The 18,353-nt window shown below is 39.5% G+C and overlaps 1 protein-coding gene across 1 annotated transcript in view; it reads left to right on the plus strand.

The window, feature by feature from the left end:
- rsrc1 (arginine/serine-rich coiled-coil 1) overlaps positions 1 to 18,353 on the plus strand; it is an 81,426-nt gene that overhangs the window by 59,426 nt on the left and 3,647 nt on the right. Inside the window, exon 7 of the mRNA XM_055166688.1 lies at positions 3,917 to 3,988. Coding sequence (XP_055022663.1) covers positions 3,917 to 3,988 — 72 coding nt within the window. The remainder of the gene's footprint in view (positions 1 to 3,916; positions 3,989 to 18,353) is intronic.

The following is an 18,353-nucleotide window of genomic DNA, read 5'->3' on the forward strand; positions in this document are numbered from 1 at the left end:
CATGCTTCAGTGTTAATAGTTAATGCATCAGTCTATCTTGCATAAGGCCTGACCTCTAACCTTCGACCTTTGTGTTACTGCTCTTACTTCCTCTTTGCATCCTTTTTACATGTTTGTCCATCGGTCAGTCAGCCTCTCTCTTCTTTGTGTTTATTGTCTTCTTAGTCCCTCTGGTATTCTTGCTGGCAAGGCTCACTGTAAAGTGTTGCGTAGATTAGAAGGGACGTTTTTCCAATGGCGCTGTGCTGCCTCTAATATTCTGTTTGTCGTCGGGTGTGAGGCTGATTTATCACGCCTCTTCTCCTGCTGACATCCAGATTCACTTTGATTGGCATGGCAGGAATGACACCCACCACCAGCAGCACTGACACTTTTCACGCACAAACTAAACCACCACAGTGAAGCTCAGTCTTCTGCTCAAGCAGGTATAGACTCAAAAGTGTGTGCCTATTACGCCAACTCATAAGCACTTGTGTTTGACTTGCTGACTTGCGCTTGCATATCCAAACCATTATATTTCTTCAAAAGCAAAAAAGCCAACCATCTTAAGTAGTTAAGGATCTGTTGACCTCTGGCCCTGGCATGATTCTTTGGGAGTCTTGTGCAGAATTTCCTGAGCGACGTGGGCAGAGTGCTTCTCTTATGTTGTTCTCCTACTTCATGATCTCTATAATATAATAGCCCTTCTAACTGTACGCGGCCTTAGGCTCCAGCTAAGGTTTTCTTCAGTTGAATAACACCTCTGTGTCTTCTTCACACCCTCTGTCCTTCCCACCTCCCTCGGATCCCTCCTTAATAACTCTATAACTCACCTCAGCCTTAGATTTAATTGCTTATCTGTGTGTAAACGTATTAACCCTGTGCTGTATCTGTTTTTCTGCCGTCCCGGGGGCCCGACAAGCCTCTCCGACTGCCGTGCCTTACATCCAATGAATAGTCCTTCTCTGAGCGGTAATAGGGAATCAGCATCGTAGCAGCAAGCATTGGCAGCGTGTAAGAGATAAATCAGATTGGGGGTCTTGCTTTGCCAGTTTATTGAATCTAAATTGCGTGCGCGCCTGGCCCCCGCCGGCCCTACACAGCCCATCCATCTCCCGACTGATAATGGAGCGGGCCCGATTCCACCTGGTGGGAGCATTATTACATTTCCCCTCTAACGAGACCCAGCTAATCCTGCCAAGGGAGGAGGACAGGAGACAAGAGTACCAAAGAGAGGCTGGAGAAGAGTGATCCATGGTGAAGAATAGGACAGTGAGTGACATCCCACTATGGGTTTCTCCAGTCTCTGTAACTTCTCCTCTTTCAGTAGCTCAGTATTAAACATCTTCTATCTAGTGGCCCCAGCGCTGCGTGGCCCCAGGGCCCCTGAGCTGCAATTACGCTCCTAATCACAATGCCATTTGGCTGACACTCCCCGCCCCTCTGCACTGCCATCCGCACGCTCTGCCTCCACCCCGCAGCCAAGAGTCAGCCCAACCTAAATGAAGTGAAAGGCCTTTCTCACCAGTATCCAGACCTTTATTACTGCTTTAATAAAAGTCCATCACAAAATTATCCTACAATGAACTGAACTGATGTTGCCTCACAATATACTTTTAGTACGCTTTTTTGCCCTTGGCTGTAGATAGGATACAAAACTGCAGATTTTCAACACGCCTTAAGTATATTGCAAGTCAAGAGTTGTTTTGTGTGACAATGTCCTTTTTATGTGTAGAATTTAAACATATTATCGTTTTACCCACATTTGACTACAGGAAAAAAAATATGGAAGTGCAAAAACATTTATTCTTGGCTTTACATAGTGATAGACATTGTGCATAATATACATTTGCATTCCTTCAAAGTCTGTCTCAGCTCCATGGTAATACTTTGTTACCTTACTCTTACTTTGTTATGCATTTTTTCTAATTGATGTAATTAAAGTGTATCCCCTGCTCAGTGCCAAGGCCTTTCCTTTCATTGTTGTGAGGGGGCAGCCGGAGCGCTGTGAGGCAGTGTTGATGAGAGATGGATAAACAGTTTGATTTGCTGCTATCGCCCCCAGGCACTGTGTAGAGGAGAGACGCACTAGAGGAGGAAGAGGTAACGTATCAGATCAGGAAGAGGGCAAAACAGAGGAAAAGACAAGAGGAGCAGGTGGGGGAGGGATGGAGAGATTGAGGTAGAATATAAACATGCAAACAAAAATGGCGACATATCACAGCTACACACTTTTCTTCTTTAGTCTTTATTTTGGCTTGCCTGTTTTTGTTTGACTGTATAGCCCCTAACTATTCTTCACTCGTCTTTGCCTCCATCAAGAGCACAAACACAGCTCCTCTCCTACCATCCCGTGAGCCGCCCCAAGCAAAGACTGAGACACTGATTTTATGCACACGCTCAAAAACACATAAATGCAGGGAAAATAGTGCTATGTAAAAAGGTAAGTGCTTTATCTTCAGACTGGTCCAGTGTGTATTTTTATAGTGTAGGTTTGACGATTCCCAAACACACTTGAGCTGAACAGAAGGAGGTAGACCAGGGTGCACTCATCCATGTGAAGTCATTGTTGGTAAAGATGCGGAACCTCCAGACTTAACCAGGCGGAACAGCAGTGTGACGGCTGCTTTGTCTACGCCAATTACCAGAACAATAATGGCCGCACCGTCATAGGGAGATGAGCGCAACCTGTGGCCTTCCGCATGCAAACACACCATGTATGTTATAAGTACAAGGTCAGAAAATGTCAATCATGTTCTAATATTTCATATTACATTTTTATTAATAAGATGAGCAATGTTTTGGAAATTTTTGTTGTGAAAGAAAACAAGTTTAAAATTGTATTATTATTTTAGATTCACATTTGCACATTACTTGCAGTGCGATTACAGCTAAATTGCAGTTTACTTTATTATAAAATTGCCCTGTTTGGCTTGTACAGTGTATTTTTTATTCAATATTCCAGTATAAATTTGTTAAAAAAATATATATTTTTGTCAAATGAATAAACCCATTGCTCAATATTAGCAACATTTTTGAACCTTGTGAAATAGTGAAATATTATAGTGCTCTTGTTTGAAGTAACATACCACATACTGTATTCTTTGTACAGTGCAGACTGGTGCATACATCACTAGCAACTCTGCAAACCAAATCCTGACACCCACATTCCTGCCCCAACAAACATACTTGCACATGCACGCGAACACTTACACCCACTCTTGTATATTGTATTAACTTTCCCCAAAACAAAACAACACTCCCATTCTCTTCCTCCCCCTCTCCCTTTTTCTCGTCTTCTGTTTCCCATCTCTCCCCGTCCTTTTTTCTCAAAGTTTAAACTCATTAAGTGTAATGATATTGGAGACTCAATTTTACATAGCTCACTCATCAACCAGTAAGATAGCAATAAAGGCGAATGGCTCCACAGAGGCCCCTAACGCTGCAAAATAAATGATGCGCTGCAACGGAAATGTAATTAATTTAGAGGCAGTATTGATAGTCCTGCCATACACGGCATTATATTTTTTAATGCGGCTTAACATCTTGATTATTCGGGGGGGATAGGCGGAGGAATAAGGCAGCCGAGACGCGAGTGGTGATGAGAGATGCTTGAAATGCTCTGACTACTGTTTACGCCCCCTGCCTCACTTTCTCTTAAGCTTTTCATTATACCCAAACAATAAACACCTCTAAGGAGAGCTGTCTTGTGACTATACGGCGGCGCTATGGGAAAAGTTCAAAATGGAAGATTCACGGTTCACATTTGTTCAGTTTATAATCACTATCTCCATAATATCCCCCCATGGAATAGACTTTTAATTCCCGCTGTGTTAGAATCTTCACAAGATTTATAATGTGTATTAGGACCAAAGTAAGTAAAGCAAATATGCATTTACCTTTGTGTTATTTAATTTGATTTTGCTTTGTGTTTCAGCCAAGACAGACGAGGCGCTAAAGGCTAAAGTGGCAAAAAGAGAAGAAGATGCCCGCAAGAAACTGCTGGAAGGTAGTTAGAAGTGCACAATACAAAAACACAATTAAGGACCACATTAGGCTACATAAACATAAGGCTACATAAACACTTTAATCCCATGTTTAATTAAAAATACTTGCATTTTCAAAACTATTTCTGAAAGGTAGACTGGGTATGCACTGGAAAATTGTGAATAAAATGTGGATGAAACTTACTCATTTTTTAAAATAGAATTTTACAAAATGTCCCAACTTTTGTGTTACATCTGTTTCTCACTTGTTTCATGTATACACTGTTATTACTTTTGAGAAACAACACCACATCTCTGACGTCTGCATTGTAAGACAGGTGTTGCAACATGTTCTGTTTGTTTCATTTGTTGTTTGTGAATTAGATGGAACATGTTGGAATCAAACTGCTTTTTTATGTTCTTTGCACACAAAACATTAATTTAAAAGATTAAGACTACTTTATGGCATAAGCATACATTTTTGTATACAAGTTACTCTCCTTAGTATGGGCACACACATGACACTATACACTATACGTACTGTACACAGGCCCACATAAATGTTCTTAATACAGCTTCATAAAAAGTCAAGTGTAATTTGCTGCCGCTGTGCTAGCAGTAATAAAAATCCTTAGAAAGAGTAATGACCCTGGGCCCTGTCCTGACCAGAGCATGATATTAATGAGAAAATCAAATTATCGTTGTGTGACATCTCCTAACATCATTTGTGCTGTTCTTCTGTTATTGGTAGACTTTAACTTCTCATTTGGAGTTTTTTAGGCACTGTGTTACAACCTTTAATGTCCACTGACCTTTCAGCCAAATAGAAAATCCTACCATCCTAAACTCAATTAGCCTCTTGCCTTGGTAGAAGATTTTTTTTTCTCTCCTATTCACTACTGTGCTTTAGTTTTCAGGCTTTATACCATTTTATTATTAATATTCATCTTTGTTGCATTGATACCAAGAACAAATCCAATATCTTGGTCTGTGGTTTCAGCTGTATACTAGCCATTTTGATTTATATTTGTTATAAACACCTCAATAATTTGTTGCAGTGTCCATGTTTAACCCTTCCACTTTCACAATCTCCTCATCCTTTATGTCTCACTCTTGTTTCATCACCTCCTGTCCTTGTACACTTCTTTCCTGCCCTCTCTAGTTTCCTTTTTTACGTTTTCCAATCCTCCCATATCACCTTGCTTCGTGTGCAGGCGATGCCAAATTGGTGACTAAGTACCACGCTCGGGGCGGCATAGCGGGGCCTCCAGTCAAAGCTTCTTGAAAAAAAAACTCGCTCTGCACCGACGTTGACTTTTTTGGAAACACTTGACTTTTTCTGCCCTTTTTTCCGCTTCCAACTTGTTCTCATCCAACTGTGTGGAGTAAGATTCTGTGCCAGGTTGTGCCATTAAACTGCATGCTGAGTTGTCACCTCCTTTGAGAAGAGGGACAATCATTTTATTCTTACAGCAAACTGGGACACATGTAGATGGATCAAAATGTCTGACCCTTTCGATTTAGTAAGAGATCCCGTAGAGTTGCCAGGCCAAATAGATGCACGCACATGCACACTACAGGCAGAGTCAGCCAGCTCCATTCTCTCTTGGCCTTCTTTCACAGCTCCAAGTGAAAGTGCGGCGCTAAGCCACTGCAGCAGCTTAACAGTGGATCATCAGGGGTCTCATTATTCCCTGCAGGGCCTGGTAGAGGTCAACACGACTAGAAAGTTTACACTTGAACCGCCAAGTCAACCGAAATGAGAAAACCTTTAAAGGCAACGGAGAGGGGAGAAGTGAACAACACTACCTCCTACACTCGCCGTTCATAAATAGATCCACATCCTGGAATTTGCCAATGTATTTGAGTTAGTTTAGCCCTAATCGAAACCCAACCACGGCCGTCTGATTCATGTGCGCGCTGTGATATGCAAGCTGTTATTGCAGAAAACTGTACAGTACGGAGGAGAGGGGGTTTATGAACAGGGCTTAGTGAGAGAGAGAAAGAATAGGATCAATAACTGGCCCTGTGGTCATCAGTTAACAAAGTAGTCTTCACTTAAAAGCCGAGTTTGCCTCTCCGGTTAAGGGCAGCCAGATGATGCTAGTGGTTGAAAAAAGGAAGCGTGATATAAAAGGCTTAGAGAATGAGAGGGGAGGATGAAGTCTTTGTTAGTTGTATGCCTTGTTTAGGCTATTAAAGCGCAGAGATGTTGTTTGTTTGCCCAGGAGGCTTTTAGCTAACACAGTGAGTCCAGCTATAATAAGATGGACTCTATCAGTGAGGAGGATAAAGTCAATGTGTTTGTTTCAACTGTAGACAGTTAAAGTGGGCTGCATCAATGTGGTGTTCTATTACACACATTCATCTCACATTCAGTTCTGTTTTTTAGTTGTTATACAAAGTACAAAGGCTATTAAGAAATAAACCGTTCTTGTGATAATTAATCAGTATTGGCAATCAACAATTATTTTATACAATCATCTTTTTACCAAACTCAGATATACTATATTTCAGATTCTGTTTCAGTGTTTGTTTAGTTTATTCCTGCAGGTGTCACCACAAATCAAGCTCTGACTCTGTGACCTATATGAACTGCTACATTAGCAATGATTTGCTTTAAACCAGATGACCTGACATTTCTAAAGTCATGGGACTTGTACAAACACTTTAAAAAAAACACAATAATTTCTTATGAAAAATGCTGTGTTGATATAGAAATAGTATTCTTTTGACAGCTTGACAATCAATACATTTGACATCATTGCTAACACAAAAAAAAAATGAAATCACCAACACTTGAAATTACATCCAGCAGTATAACCCTTTTTAAACCTCTTAATTTCCCCATCCATTCGCTGACACTGTAATGTTGCCTATGAGCTTGGACACCAGCCTATAGCCTCCAGTTGGTATTTTAGCCCTTATGCCACTCTATCCTCATTACCTCAAACCAGCAGCAGATTGGGAGATCATATATTTTAATGAGACGTATAATAGTTCCTTAACCCATATCATTAGGGGGGAATATATACCTACCGTTTGCTCTTTGGGCACTTAAACGAAAGGACTGTTTCCCTAATTACGCAGTGTGTAGGACAGGTCATGGGGCAGGTGTGTGTTACCTATGCGTGTGTGTCTGTTTTCGGGAATTATATGACCATTAAATATTCAGCCCTGAGCACCCACCTCCACCAGCCCACCCCCTTTCACTTCCTCGACCTAGCATCCATTAACGCCTCATCACCGTATAACTAGCTCATGTTGTCAATCACCAAATGGCCTTGGCTCAAACGGGGGCAAGAAAAATGTCTGGATTTAGTTTCTGCATGTACTTGTTCGAAATACACCTAAACAGCCTCAGTCAAGGTCGATCAATAAAAGCAAAATGCTACTGTGTATGTGCTGTGAAGTCATATTTCTCCAGTTAGGTGTGATTAAAGCTCTTCTCAAAGATTTGTCAGTCAGCTAAAATTTCCGCTCTGCGCACAAGTGTACCATTGTGGGTGTGTGCGTTCATAATAAACGATGTGATCTAGTTTCTAATTGAAAATAATAACTAATCTGTGCATAACAAGCTCTTGTGTAATCCAAAGCCTTATCCCTTTTCAGTTTTCAGAAGCCTATTTGGGTTGTAATAAAAGGACAGGAAATGAGAGGCAAGTGAAGAGTGGTGGCTTGGACATTGACGCTTAATGTAATCTGCCTGGAAATCAAATTATTTGACCTGGAAAGCCTAACAATACAAAAACTCCTGCCGGGGCCGCTGTTAAATATTTAGCACGTGCTTGTCATGAATACAAATGGCGCGCAAATTAGAATCTACAGGCGCGTGACCCCCACATCACACCAGCGGGGGGCGCACGGGGGGCTGGACCTGCTTTAAATGTTTTAATTACCAAGGCCACGGCACTGGCTCGCTCACACGGCAACACCACTTGAAGGACAAGCGGTGAAATTCAACTGATAGTAAACACGTGTGATCTGCGTTCGCCATCTGATTGTATTAGCTAAAACATGAGCTTTCAATAAGGAGAGTGTCTGAATTATACCATGCTATAATTATCGTTCCCAGCATCCTCTCCCATACACCATTATGTTTTTTTTTAAATCTGTCTCTCCACTGGCTATGTGATCTACACTGGAGCCCGGGGGAGGCTGCTGTATTGGTCCTGTGCACTCCACGCTGAAGAAAGATCTGTCTCAGTGATTTTGATGTAAGAAAATCCGCTTAGCATTGATCAGGTATTGATTAGCGGAGTCGCACTCATCTCCTGTCGTTATTTCAGATAAATGGCCTTATTTGTTGTGTTATTATGTTCAACACAATCATGCCAGGAACAGTCAGAGGAATATTGAACTGACACTTCATTGGCTTCATCTGCGGCTACCATTTTGGTTCCAGGAATTTAAGGAACTGTGCCCTGAAGAAGAGCTAAAAAAGAACATATTGACAGGGTTTAAACCATAAAACATTCTTACAGGAAATTACTTCTATTTCAAATCAATATAGTGCAAAGGTTTAGTGAATGTGAGTCGTGCTTTAATAAATACATGAATTATAGATTTTGGGATTTGTTCAGACTGTTTAATGATTGCGTAATAATTTCACTTTTTTATGATTTGAAGGGCTAAAAGAACAGGACATTTACTCCTAAACTAGAAAATAAAGTTTGAATTTGAGTTTAACAGTACTGGCAGATATCAAAGCCAATGCTAGTATTTTCTTTTTTATAGCCTTACTTGTAAACCAGACATACTTTCAGTCATGTACATTTGTTTTGATAAAATTTATGTCACTGTTTCTACCATTACCTCCCTCTTCTCTTCCCTCCTCATTCAGGTTGGTGGTTCCCTTCATGTTGAAATGATTAGTTATGCGTGGCTTGTAAGCACTGAATCAGAGTTATGGTCCCCAGGGAAATAAATTTGGCAGAAAATCAGTGTGAGAAGATTTAATTATCACGAGGAGACCTTTTTTTCTTTGCTTTGGCCCACTGAAGCCCGAACTCCGCACTCTCTCTCTCTCTCTTTCTCTCTCTCTCTCCTCTCTCCCTCTCCCTCTCCCTCTCTCTCTCTCTCTCTCTCTCTCTCTCCCTCTCCCTCTCTCTCTGTGCTTCCCCTCTTTCTCTCCCTTCTCCCCTCCCCTCCCCTGTCCTGATCAGCTCCAGCCAAAACAGTCACAGCATGGACGCCAAGCTCTCCTCATGCCTTCCTCTTTCTACCAATTTGTTACATTACCACAGTGATAAGCGTTTGCAATTACGCCTTTTATTGATTTTTCATCACAGCAAATTTAAAGTTGATCTTCTCCCCTGCCCTGTCTCCACATCTTTCCTTATCCAGAGATGGACCCACAAGGTGATTAGGCGACCTCCTGTCCCTTGCTGAATCCTACTAACTCCCGTGTCCCAATGTATCAAGGATAATGGATTGTCACATCCCTCGCTATATGGGGCCTAGAGCTTAATCATTTCTATAGATGCTATTGCTGAATCTTTAGCAGCCTAGCTGTCTCCGCCACAAGCTAGATTTCATAGGTATTGACCAGGAGCTTGCCTCCGTCCTGAGCATAGTCAGGTCAGTCAAGTGGACACATGATTGACAGCAGCCTTTTACCCCAGTGATTGGTAATCGTTGCTTAGGTCACCCTTATCAATTAACCCGCTGCTTGTGGGCCTTTATGTTCTACAACCTGAAGTCACTGGGCCGTATAGATTCAGCATTGCCAATTCATTTGAGATTATGGATGGGATTGTTTGGTACACTATGCAACAGTATGTTTTCTTTTGGACTTCTCATTTTTATTTCAGTGCTATATATATATATATATATATATATATATATATATATATATATATATATATATATATATATATATATATATATATATATATATATATATATGGGCACATTTTGTTTGCTTTGTTGTTAAAACATTTTGCATCATGACATCTTTAAACTAGATTAACATTAAATTAACCATTTTAATTGGCAAATGTTTTGAAGTGCTGCAACTCATCTGCACCTTTGTAAGATTCAGTCTTGTCTTTCTGTTCTCTATCCTGTTTTCTACTGTGTTGTTTGATTCAAAATCTTGGGACAAAACATTTGGTGTAGAATATTTACCAACATGTAATTTTTTTTCATAATGTATTCTTGAACAAAACATCGAAGCTTTAAGAACAACATTTCTCAAAAGTTTTATAAAATTCCTAATATGTATAAACCACAGCTGTTTCATTTTGTTCAAAGCAGTCAAAGCAAATCCTCATGAATTCAGAAAGTTTCTACCTGAAAGTTTCTACTTGATGCTACTACTGGGTCACAACTAATGCATTTTTGTCCTCCCTTTCGGTGACTCGTCCCGGGGCCTATCCGAAAAGTGTTCCCCAAAAAGTGTTCCCCAATAAGTGAGCAGTGCTTGGTCCACTTCTCACCTCCAGACTCCAAAAGAACCTGGTTGTCACGGCGACTGCCACACTCCATCAGACACACATGTGCAGGTCTGGACTCCATCAGTCTCAGCAATAGTGCTCTATGGGCCGCTCGCACAGGGTGGTCAGGCAGGGGCTCGAGAAAACACCGCAAACTGCTACAGGTCAGAGTGCTCGCGTCCTGGGTGGCTTAAACCAAGTGGTGAGTCTTGAGAAGTTAGTCATTCAACATTATTGGTGTTAATGGTGTGATTAACAACTCACACTGTGGTCCATATGAAGCTATTTGTGCAAAGTATGGCCATAAAAGCAGTTTAATATGTGGTTTGGATCTGTACACACAAGAAACATGTTTGTAAATGTTCAGCTAGTCAAAATTAAGTACAAGAGCTACTGCATGAATTCTGGTTCTGGTTTTGGCTGATTAATCAGCAAACTCCAAATAGATATCACGCTGATGTAGTGAAAGAGAGTGCATGATGTTAAGGATTTGCAAACCATCCAAAGTCAGATTTAAAGCTACGTGAGTTGACAGTTCATTCCATTGTAGGATGGTGCATAGAAAAAGTTTTTATACTGGGTTGTATTGGGTTTTAAAGATGCGGTATTTTACTTCTATGGGATATTAACTACTAACACATTACATATTTAAATCACCATGTTACCTTTTATTGTTTTGTTTTGCTCTATTTGCTGTAAACAATGCACTAATAAGCTTCGTTTTTGACTCTCTGAGTCTCCTCTCCCTTTGCTCCCCTCTTCTTCTACGTTACAGTCAGCATGCCAATCAAACTTCTGCACATGACATATGATAACATAAGTCAAGGTCCTGCGAACAGTTTTGTGTCATGTTTTTGTATATTTATGGATAATTGTCATATGGTAGCATGGATGACAGAGGCTTGTGGGCTGAGCATTGCCGAATCTTACACCTAACCATAAGGAAGGTTTAAATAATAGTCCAATGAGGTTCATTTGGTCTTCCGATAATTTATGTTATTAGGTCCTTTTTTCAGACCAAGAGTTTGTTTTCATACCGCTAGTGAGCAGTCGAAACTGTCAGGTATAAAAACAAACTCTTGGTCTGAAAAAAGAGCCTAATAACATAAGGTCTGAATAGTGCCCGGGAGAGAGCGTTAAAATACTCAAACATACATGGGTTATCTAAAAACCTCTTCAGGCACATTTTTGATGAGAGAACAATGTTGTAATGTGGCAGAAAGCTAAAAAAAATATATTTTGGAGTGTCTGTTGTGTGACACAGTTGATCATTGGTCATTTTATACATCAGGACAAGTCACTGATGTTTTTGATATTCCTCAAGATTTTTCCACCCAAGATATTTGAGCATAGATCTAAAGAGTAGAATTGTATCACACAATAATTAACAGACATAAAGACAACATTGTATAAAAATTGCTTCTCACATTCCGAGTTTGCACGACAGATCATCTGGTACCAGTGCGGCAACTTGTCTATCTGTCTGGTCCCATGCCTGGTACACATGAGACTGAAATTTGTGGCAAGATTACAGTTGATACAAATATTTTGTTGTAGTGCTCTTTTGTAATTTGATGTTGTGTTCTGTTATAGGTTTTAATATTGGAGGAAGAAAATATTTATTCTGCCATTTTATCATTCATTTATGTTTATTTTGCAGTTGCATTCGTAGCAGTTTCTATAAATACAAAATACAAGATTATATAATATTTTATTTATATGTTTTTTAAAATATAAAAATTACAAAACAAATAGTGTATTCTGCTGAGTATTCAGGTTTATCAGTGTACTTTTGACATCAGAGGAAGTGTAGTGCAGTGGCCTAATTAATGATGTTCTCCCTCACATACTCTCATGGCCATGACCTTTACTAATATAGTTTGTAGCAGACCACACAAACTGCAGCACTCCTGGTCTGTCTGCCTCTGCTGCACATGCACGCGCACACACACACACACACACACACACACACAGACACACATATACAGGGGCTGGCTGAGTGAAAGGGAGAATCAATTACAGCTCAACTAAGGGCAGAGAGCTGCTTGCTTGATGGCTTCATGTCAAGTTGACTGTGGGTCACGAGGTGTCTATATATTACTGTACAGGAACGTCCAGTCTCTTTCCTGGATTCTGGTGACATCATTTTTATTTTAAAGACCTTGCTCCAATTAAGTAATTAGTTGCTTGGTGTTTGTCTAATTATGGAGTTGTTCATAAAAGAGCTGCTGACCGGCCGGCGAATGAAAAAAAACAGAGAGCATTGCACTTTTCCAGCGTGCACACACATCTACACACACACACACACACACACACACACACACACACACACACACACACACACACACACACACACACACACACACACACACACACACACACACACACACACACACACACACACACACATACACACACACATACACATACACATACACACACACACACACACACACACACACACACACACACACACACACATCACACACACACATTCACGGGCAGGTTTAACATCAAGTGAGTGCAGTCAGATGCCTGTTATTTCTGGTAAAGGGCAGGGCAGGACTCCATATTCTAATCTCACTAAAACAGCAGTGTGCTTATAAAGGGATACATTAGACAGAGTTGTGGCCACAGCCTTGGACATTAAAACAAATGGACTTTTTATCCTTACACGTTTTTATTTTTATGACATCTGCATGAACATTTTGCATATCTGATTTGTGGTTTCAAAAGAGTCTGATATCCTGTATGTTTCTCATTAAATGCAATGTATCACACTCATTACAACCTGTAATAGCATCTTGGGCTAGATGTTTAACATCATCTAAACTTGACAACTACATGCTCATTACATTTATAAAATGTATTTAATTAAATAATAATACAATAAATGCATATATTTACGTTCTCTAAATAAATAAAAATAAATGTAGTGCTGCCATAACTTAAATTAGTGAAATGTACCAAAAAACTATCATAGTGATAGAACAGCTTACAATACTAATACTCTATCGGCCATCAAAGTATCACAATATATCAGTATTTCAGTATTTTTGCACACATTTGTACATAGCATTGTTGTTGTAGCAGTATTGGATAGTGTTGCCAAGCACATTATATATTCTTACAGGTTATTACATTGCATAGCGCATATTATTCTAACTTACACTGAGCAGTACAGCGTGCTTAATGATGTAGATTCATATGATATTTACGACCAATGACATTTTTACTAACACAATAAAACAATATAAATGGAACAATTTATTACAAACTCTTATTTTCGCCTGTGTATGGAGAAAGTGCTGTGATATTACAGGTCTGTGGAAGCTTTAGCCTTTAATGAGATTCTGTGATGCTGCGCAGGCTCTAGACATCGGCTCACACTCACAGCACTCACAGTGAGAGACCCCCACCTGGTTCCAGTTATTCTCCATGTTTGCACTTAGCCCCATGCCTTCAGGTCAGCAGGACCAGAAGTCTTAGCTTGGATTTCAGATGAATGGCTGACCTTCAGTGTATCCAGTAAATATACAGTAGATGCATTTTAATGTTTTTATATGAGGTAGACTCTTGGCGTTGGAAATGACTGCTTTTATACACTGGATACTGATTGGTACAATGTCAACAAGGCAACAATAAACATGTCAGGTCTGATGAATGGTAAATCTCAAACTCTGAGTCCATGTCATATTACAGCCTTCAGCCTTGTATTTGACATTGTATGTAGTGTTATTGCTGCCAGAAAGTGGTCTAGTCAACACATGTCTGACATAGGGTACCTTTAATAATTAACAGGAACACATGACAGCAACTTTTGTCTGCTATACTACTTGCTTTACTTGGTCTTTATGTGGTTCTAAAATGTTTATTTAGAAAGTTTAAATACTGGTAATAACACTGCAGTAATGTTCTAGTTAGTGTGCTGCAATGTGGCTTATTGGTAAATTAAATGATAAACTACTCATTTGATTGTGAACATGAATTACAAAATGAACAAACTTGGTCAACATTATTTTCATTATAAAAATGTGCTGCCATATTACAACCAATTTGATCAACCAAGCAGAAGGGTGCTGAGCGGGGGGCCTAATTGGAGATTTGGAGGTGAGATAGCAGGACATGGCGCGTGGCTGCCATGTCATCCTGTCATTAGCAGGTTGTTTGGGTCTTTAATTTATCATTCAGACCTTTATTGACTGGAGAGTGGGGAGATCTCTATCACAAGAGCAGCGTATGCATGTGTGACACTCACTCACCACCTGCTCTTCATTTCCTCATACCAAATAGATATCCCAGTTCAAATTATTCTCAGTGCTATAAGTCAATATAGCTATACATTTAATGAAACACTTTGGGTCAGCGTGATATATAATGACAACTGACATGGTGAGGACATGTTTTGTGTACGCATTCTACTATTGGACATTGCTTCATGGACACATGGCTCTTTGAATTGGGAGGGGGCTTAGTAATGAGTGCTGTTTATATATTGCGTGTGGTCTCTTGGGAACACACTTTAGTCTAGCTTAGCCACCTGCTCTGCCATTGGTCGTCTCTAGCTCCAGGACTAACCTCTATACAAGCACACACGCTCCTTTGGGACGCACTTGGGACATCTGGCTCAGCCCATCACAATTTCCCCCTTTTTACACAACCTGTTGACCCTAGTGCAGAAGCATCACATTTTAAGGCTGTTGATGCTATATTTTGGCTTTTTGTACTTCTGGAATATCATTTTATATATTGGGCTTTTAAAAATCTTTTATCATCTTTCTTACATTTTTACTGTTACCACTGTGAGAGGCAAAAAACAGATGGAAGACTCAATTCTAGGTATATCATAGTAGAGATGGATACTAACTTCATTTCTTAAAGTTGAACATAGAAAGACTTAACCCCTTAATTACAAGATGTTTATGTGAAATTATATTTTGTCTTTTTATATTTATATTTTTTATACTTTTTTATCCATAGCCCTCACTTCCATATATCTCAGCTTTTTAGTCAGTAATTCATCACTATTACTCATTGTGTTTTATTTACTGTTTACCATTTTTCCTTTCCTCGTCCACATAGCGGTCTAATTTTTCAATGCTGTAAGCTGCAGGGTATTAGTTATGCAAATATTGACGTGCTGCTTTGGCCTGCTAGCTATCAATTGAAATCAGCAAATCGATAGGCCTAATAGCTGCTCATTAGCCACTTGATGCATTTCCAGGGCTAACATCGGAGCCTGTCAGCCCCCTCCTTGCTCCCCCCCAGGATCAATACGGTCTAAAAGTATTACCTAACTAAGACTTACACCCGACTCCTTTTAATAACCCAAGTTTGCCGTCTGGCGTCATGTATACTCGGCAGGACTGCTGAAATTCCACTACACAGAAAAGTAGTGAACAGAAACGGCTCAGGTTTACAGAATATTGTATCTTATTTTAAGCGTTTTTCTAGGCTCACAAATTCTTATTGCAACATCATCGTTTTTCACTTTGTTCGAAATTGTAATACTGTGGTTTTCCTTTTTTTATGTACACTTTGAAGTACGAATATGTCTTGCAGTAGCTGGCGTAATACTTTTAATACTTGGCGTAGTTGCACGGGTAGTGGGTAATAGGTTTTCAGCTGTAAATATGGTCAGTGTAAAGTGCTTTAGCAGTATTGAGCCTCTGGAAAATTTAGTTGGGCAAATCAGAGCACCTGGAAAAAAAATATATATAGTTGATTCTATAATATTTTTTTTTTCCTATTCAGCAAATAATTTATATTAACAATACTTTCACTTCTTGCTTCTTGCTTAGTTTACTGGGTATTACTTCACTAATGTTTTTTTTTTTTTTCTAATCACACATACTTTTTTTGTTTTTAACTTGACACACACAATTGATAACATTGTGCTGAAACATTAAGTATAATTAGACAAATAGCAAAGATTATTTTACTTGAATATAAAAAGAACATCCAGGCTGGACAGAGAAGTATTCATTTGGCCCAAAGTCCAGAAAAAGAACCTAAAGGCAGGGCTTGGTGTCGGAGGGTGGGGTACAACAAAGATAAATCATTAGAGAGCAGGTTATTGGAAATGCAGGGGAATAAAAGAGTGAAGAAGCCAGTAATTGCCTTAAAGATCAGGCTACAAAGCATTACTGTGGATTTTACAAGGCCATCCTGCAACAAAAGAGCAGTAATTTATGAGCTCAGCGTAAAAGAATAGCATAATTACATTAAAAATTAATGCTAATGAGGGCTAAAATGGGGAAGGTGGTTATTATGAAAGTTTGTATTCATCTTCCCCAGCTTGAATGATGGCTCGTGGCTTGATTAATGGCTTAATTTCTATCAATTAGCAGGAAAAAAATCTCCACTGAGACGGGCCTAAATTGAGCATTGAATTACACATCTTTAACGTAGTACGAGGAGAGGCAGCAGCACAGCAGCATGGAAACAGGCGCGTTATTGAAACCAGGGAAGACAAGGGAAGTTGTGGGCTTGAAGGGATCTGTTTTTGCAATAGCATAATAAAAAAAAAATATTGCACATTAAAAGTCAAATTATAGTGTACAGGTGATACTTTATTATAATTTTCAGTAGTCATGAAATTTTACATACGCAAGTTCAAATTGTATGGTCCAGTTGTATATGCATTAAATGTACATAAAATAATACAAAAAATTTTACACATTTTTTATCTCGATTAGCCTATTGAGGTCATTAAAATTTCAACATTCTAATTCAGTGAGACTTTTTAAAATTGAGAAAATGTATAGAGTCACTAAACACAATTTCCTGAAGTTACATCTTTCAGAAAACTCGGTTGCAATTTGAGAGTAAAAAAGGAGTAATTTTTCTCTTTATTTCCCCCTTCACAGCACGATCTATGGTAATTTAGTTGGTTCGCTCATGCACTCAATTACAGGAATTAATCAGCAGCAGTATATTCAGGCCGGCTGCACTTGATTGACAAACTGTAGAACAAAGTCAAGTTTGTAAGGCTAAACTCAGCGCTCACAACCTCCACCATGTGTTATTGAACAGCGCCCTCTCCTGGTGGATTAACACTACGCCTCTAGGTTGCTCACATCTTTCACAGGGCTAAAGGAGATGAGCTGAAATCAGTTTCTATTGGCTTGTTTGATTTTCCCTGCCCATCTTCTGGTCTTAATCAATGGACTGGACAAACAGCTATTAAGAGAGAACAAAAGCCTATTGACTGAAAGCGGCTCGTCAGCGCCACTGTCTGTTCAACTAATTTCAGTAATCAGATGGCAAGTGGCTTTTCTGGCTGCCACTCTATACAAATAAACACATAACCATTCAGATCTAAGAAGATACAAGCTTTATTTGTCTTATATTGATTGTTTAGTTAGTATCTGTCACAATCCAAACCTCATAATTTTAAGTGTTAAATTTACAGTTTATTCTTTTTGTCAGCGCACAATCTCTCAGCTGCCACTTAGCCCTCCATTTCATCACTGACCATGAAGGATTCCTGATACAGTGACAATCTAATCACCCTGTTAAATTAATTTGCCGGATTATGTGTCAATATTAAATATCAACTTTGACCTCTATAAGCCGAGAAGTGCGCTTACCCCGGCTGGAGTATTGATTTTCTCCTGTCTCTGAGCTCGCCAAGTCCGCTCTCAAAGTCCATTATTTTTGATTTTTCTCATGAAATGCATATCTTTTCCCGCTGACATCTGACAAACAGCATATGGGAGTCATTTTATCTACCAGTAATGTGTTTGTCAAAAAGTCTGAGGTCTTAATGGATTCTGGCCGAACACAGCAAAACGGACATGGGCCTAATAATTGTGATGCTTAATAGGATACAGTGAGTAACAGGTTTTGTATAGCAGTTACCCTCAAAGAACAACAAAGTGGGAAAGAAACTGCTCCTCATTTGCTACATATCGGTAACAAAAAGAAACCCTTGGGAATGGATAAAGGT

Source organism: Boleophthalmus pectinirostris, unplaced genomic scaffold (genome assembly GCF_026225935.1).
Source record: "Boleophthalmus pectinirostris isolate CB_2022bp ecotype Guang Dong unplaced genomic scaffold, ASM2622593v1 HiC_scaffold_9, whole genome shotgun sequence".
NCBI classification, from domain to species: Eukaryota; Metazoa; Chordata; class Actinopteri; order Gobiiformes; family Gobiidae; genus Boleophthalmus; species Boleophthalmus pectinirostris.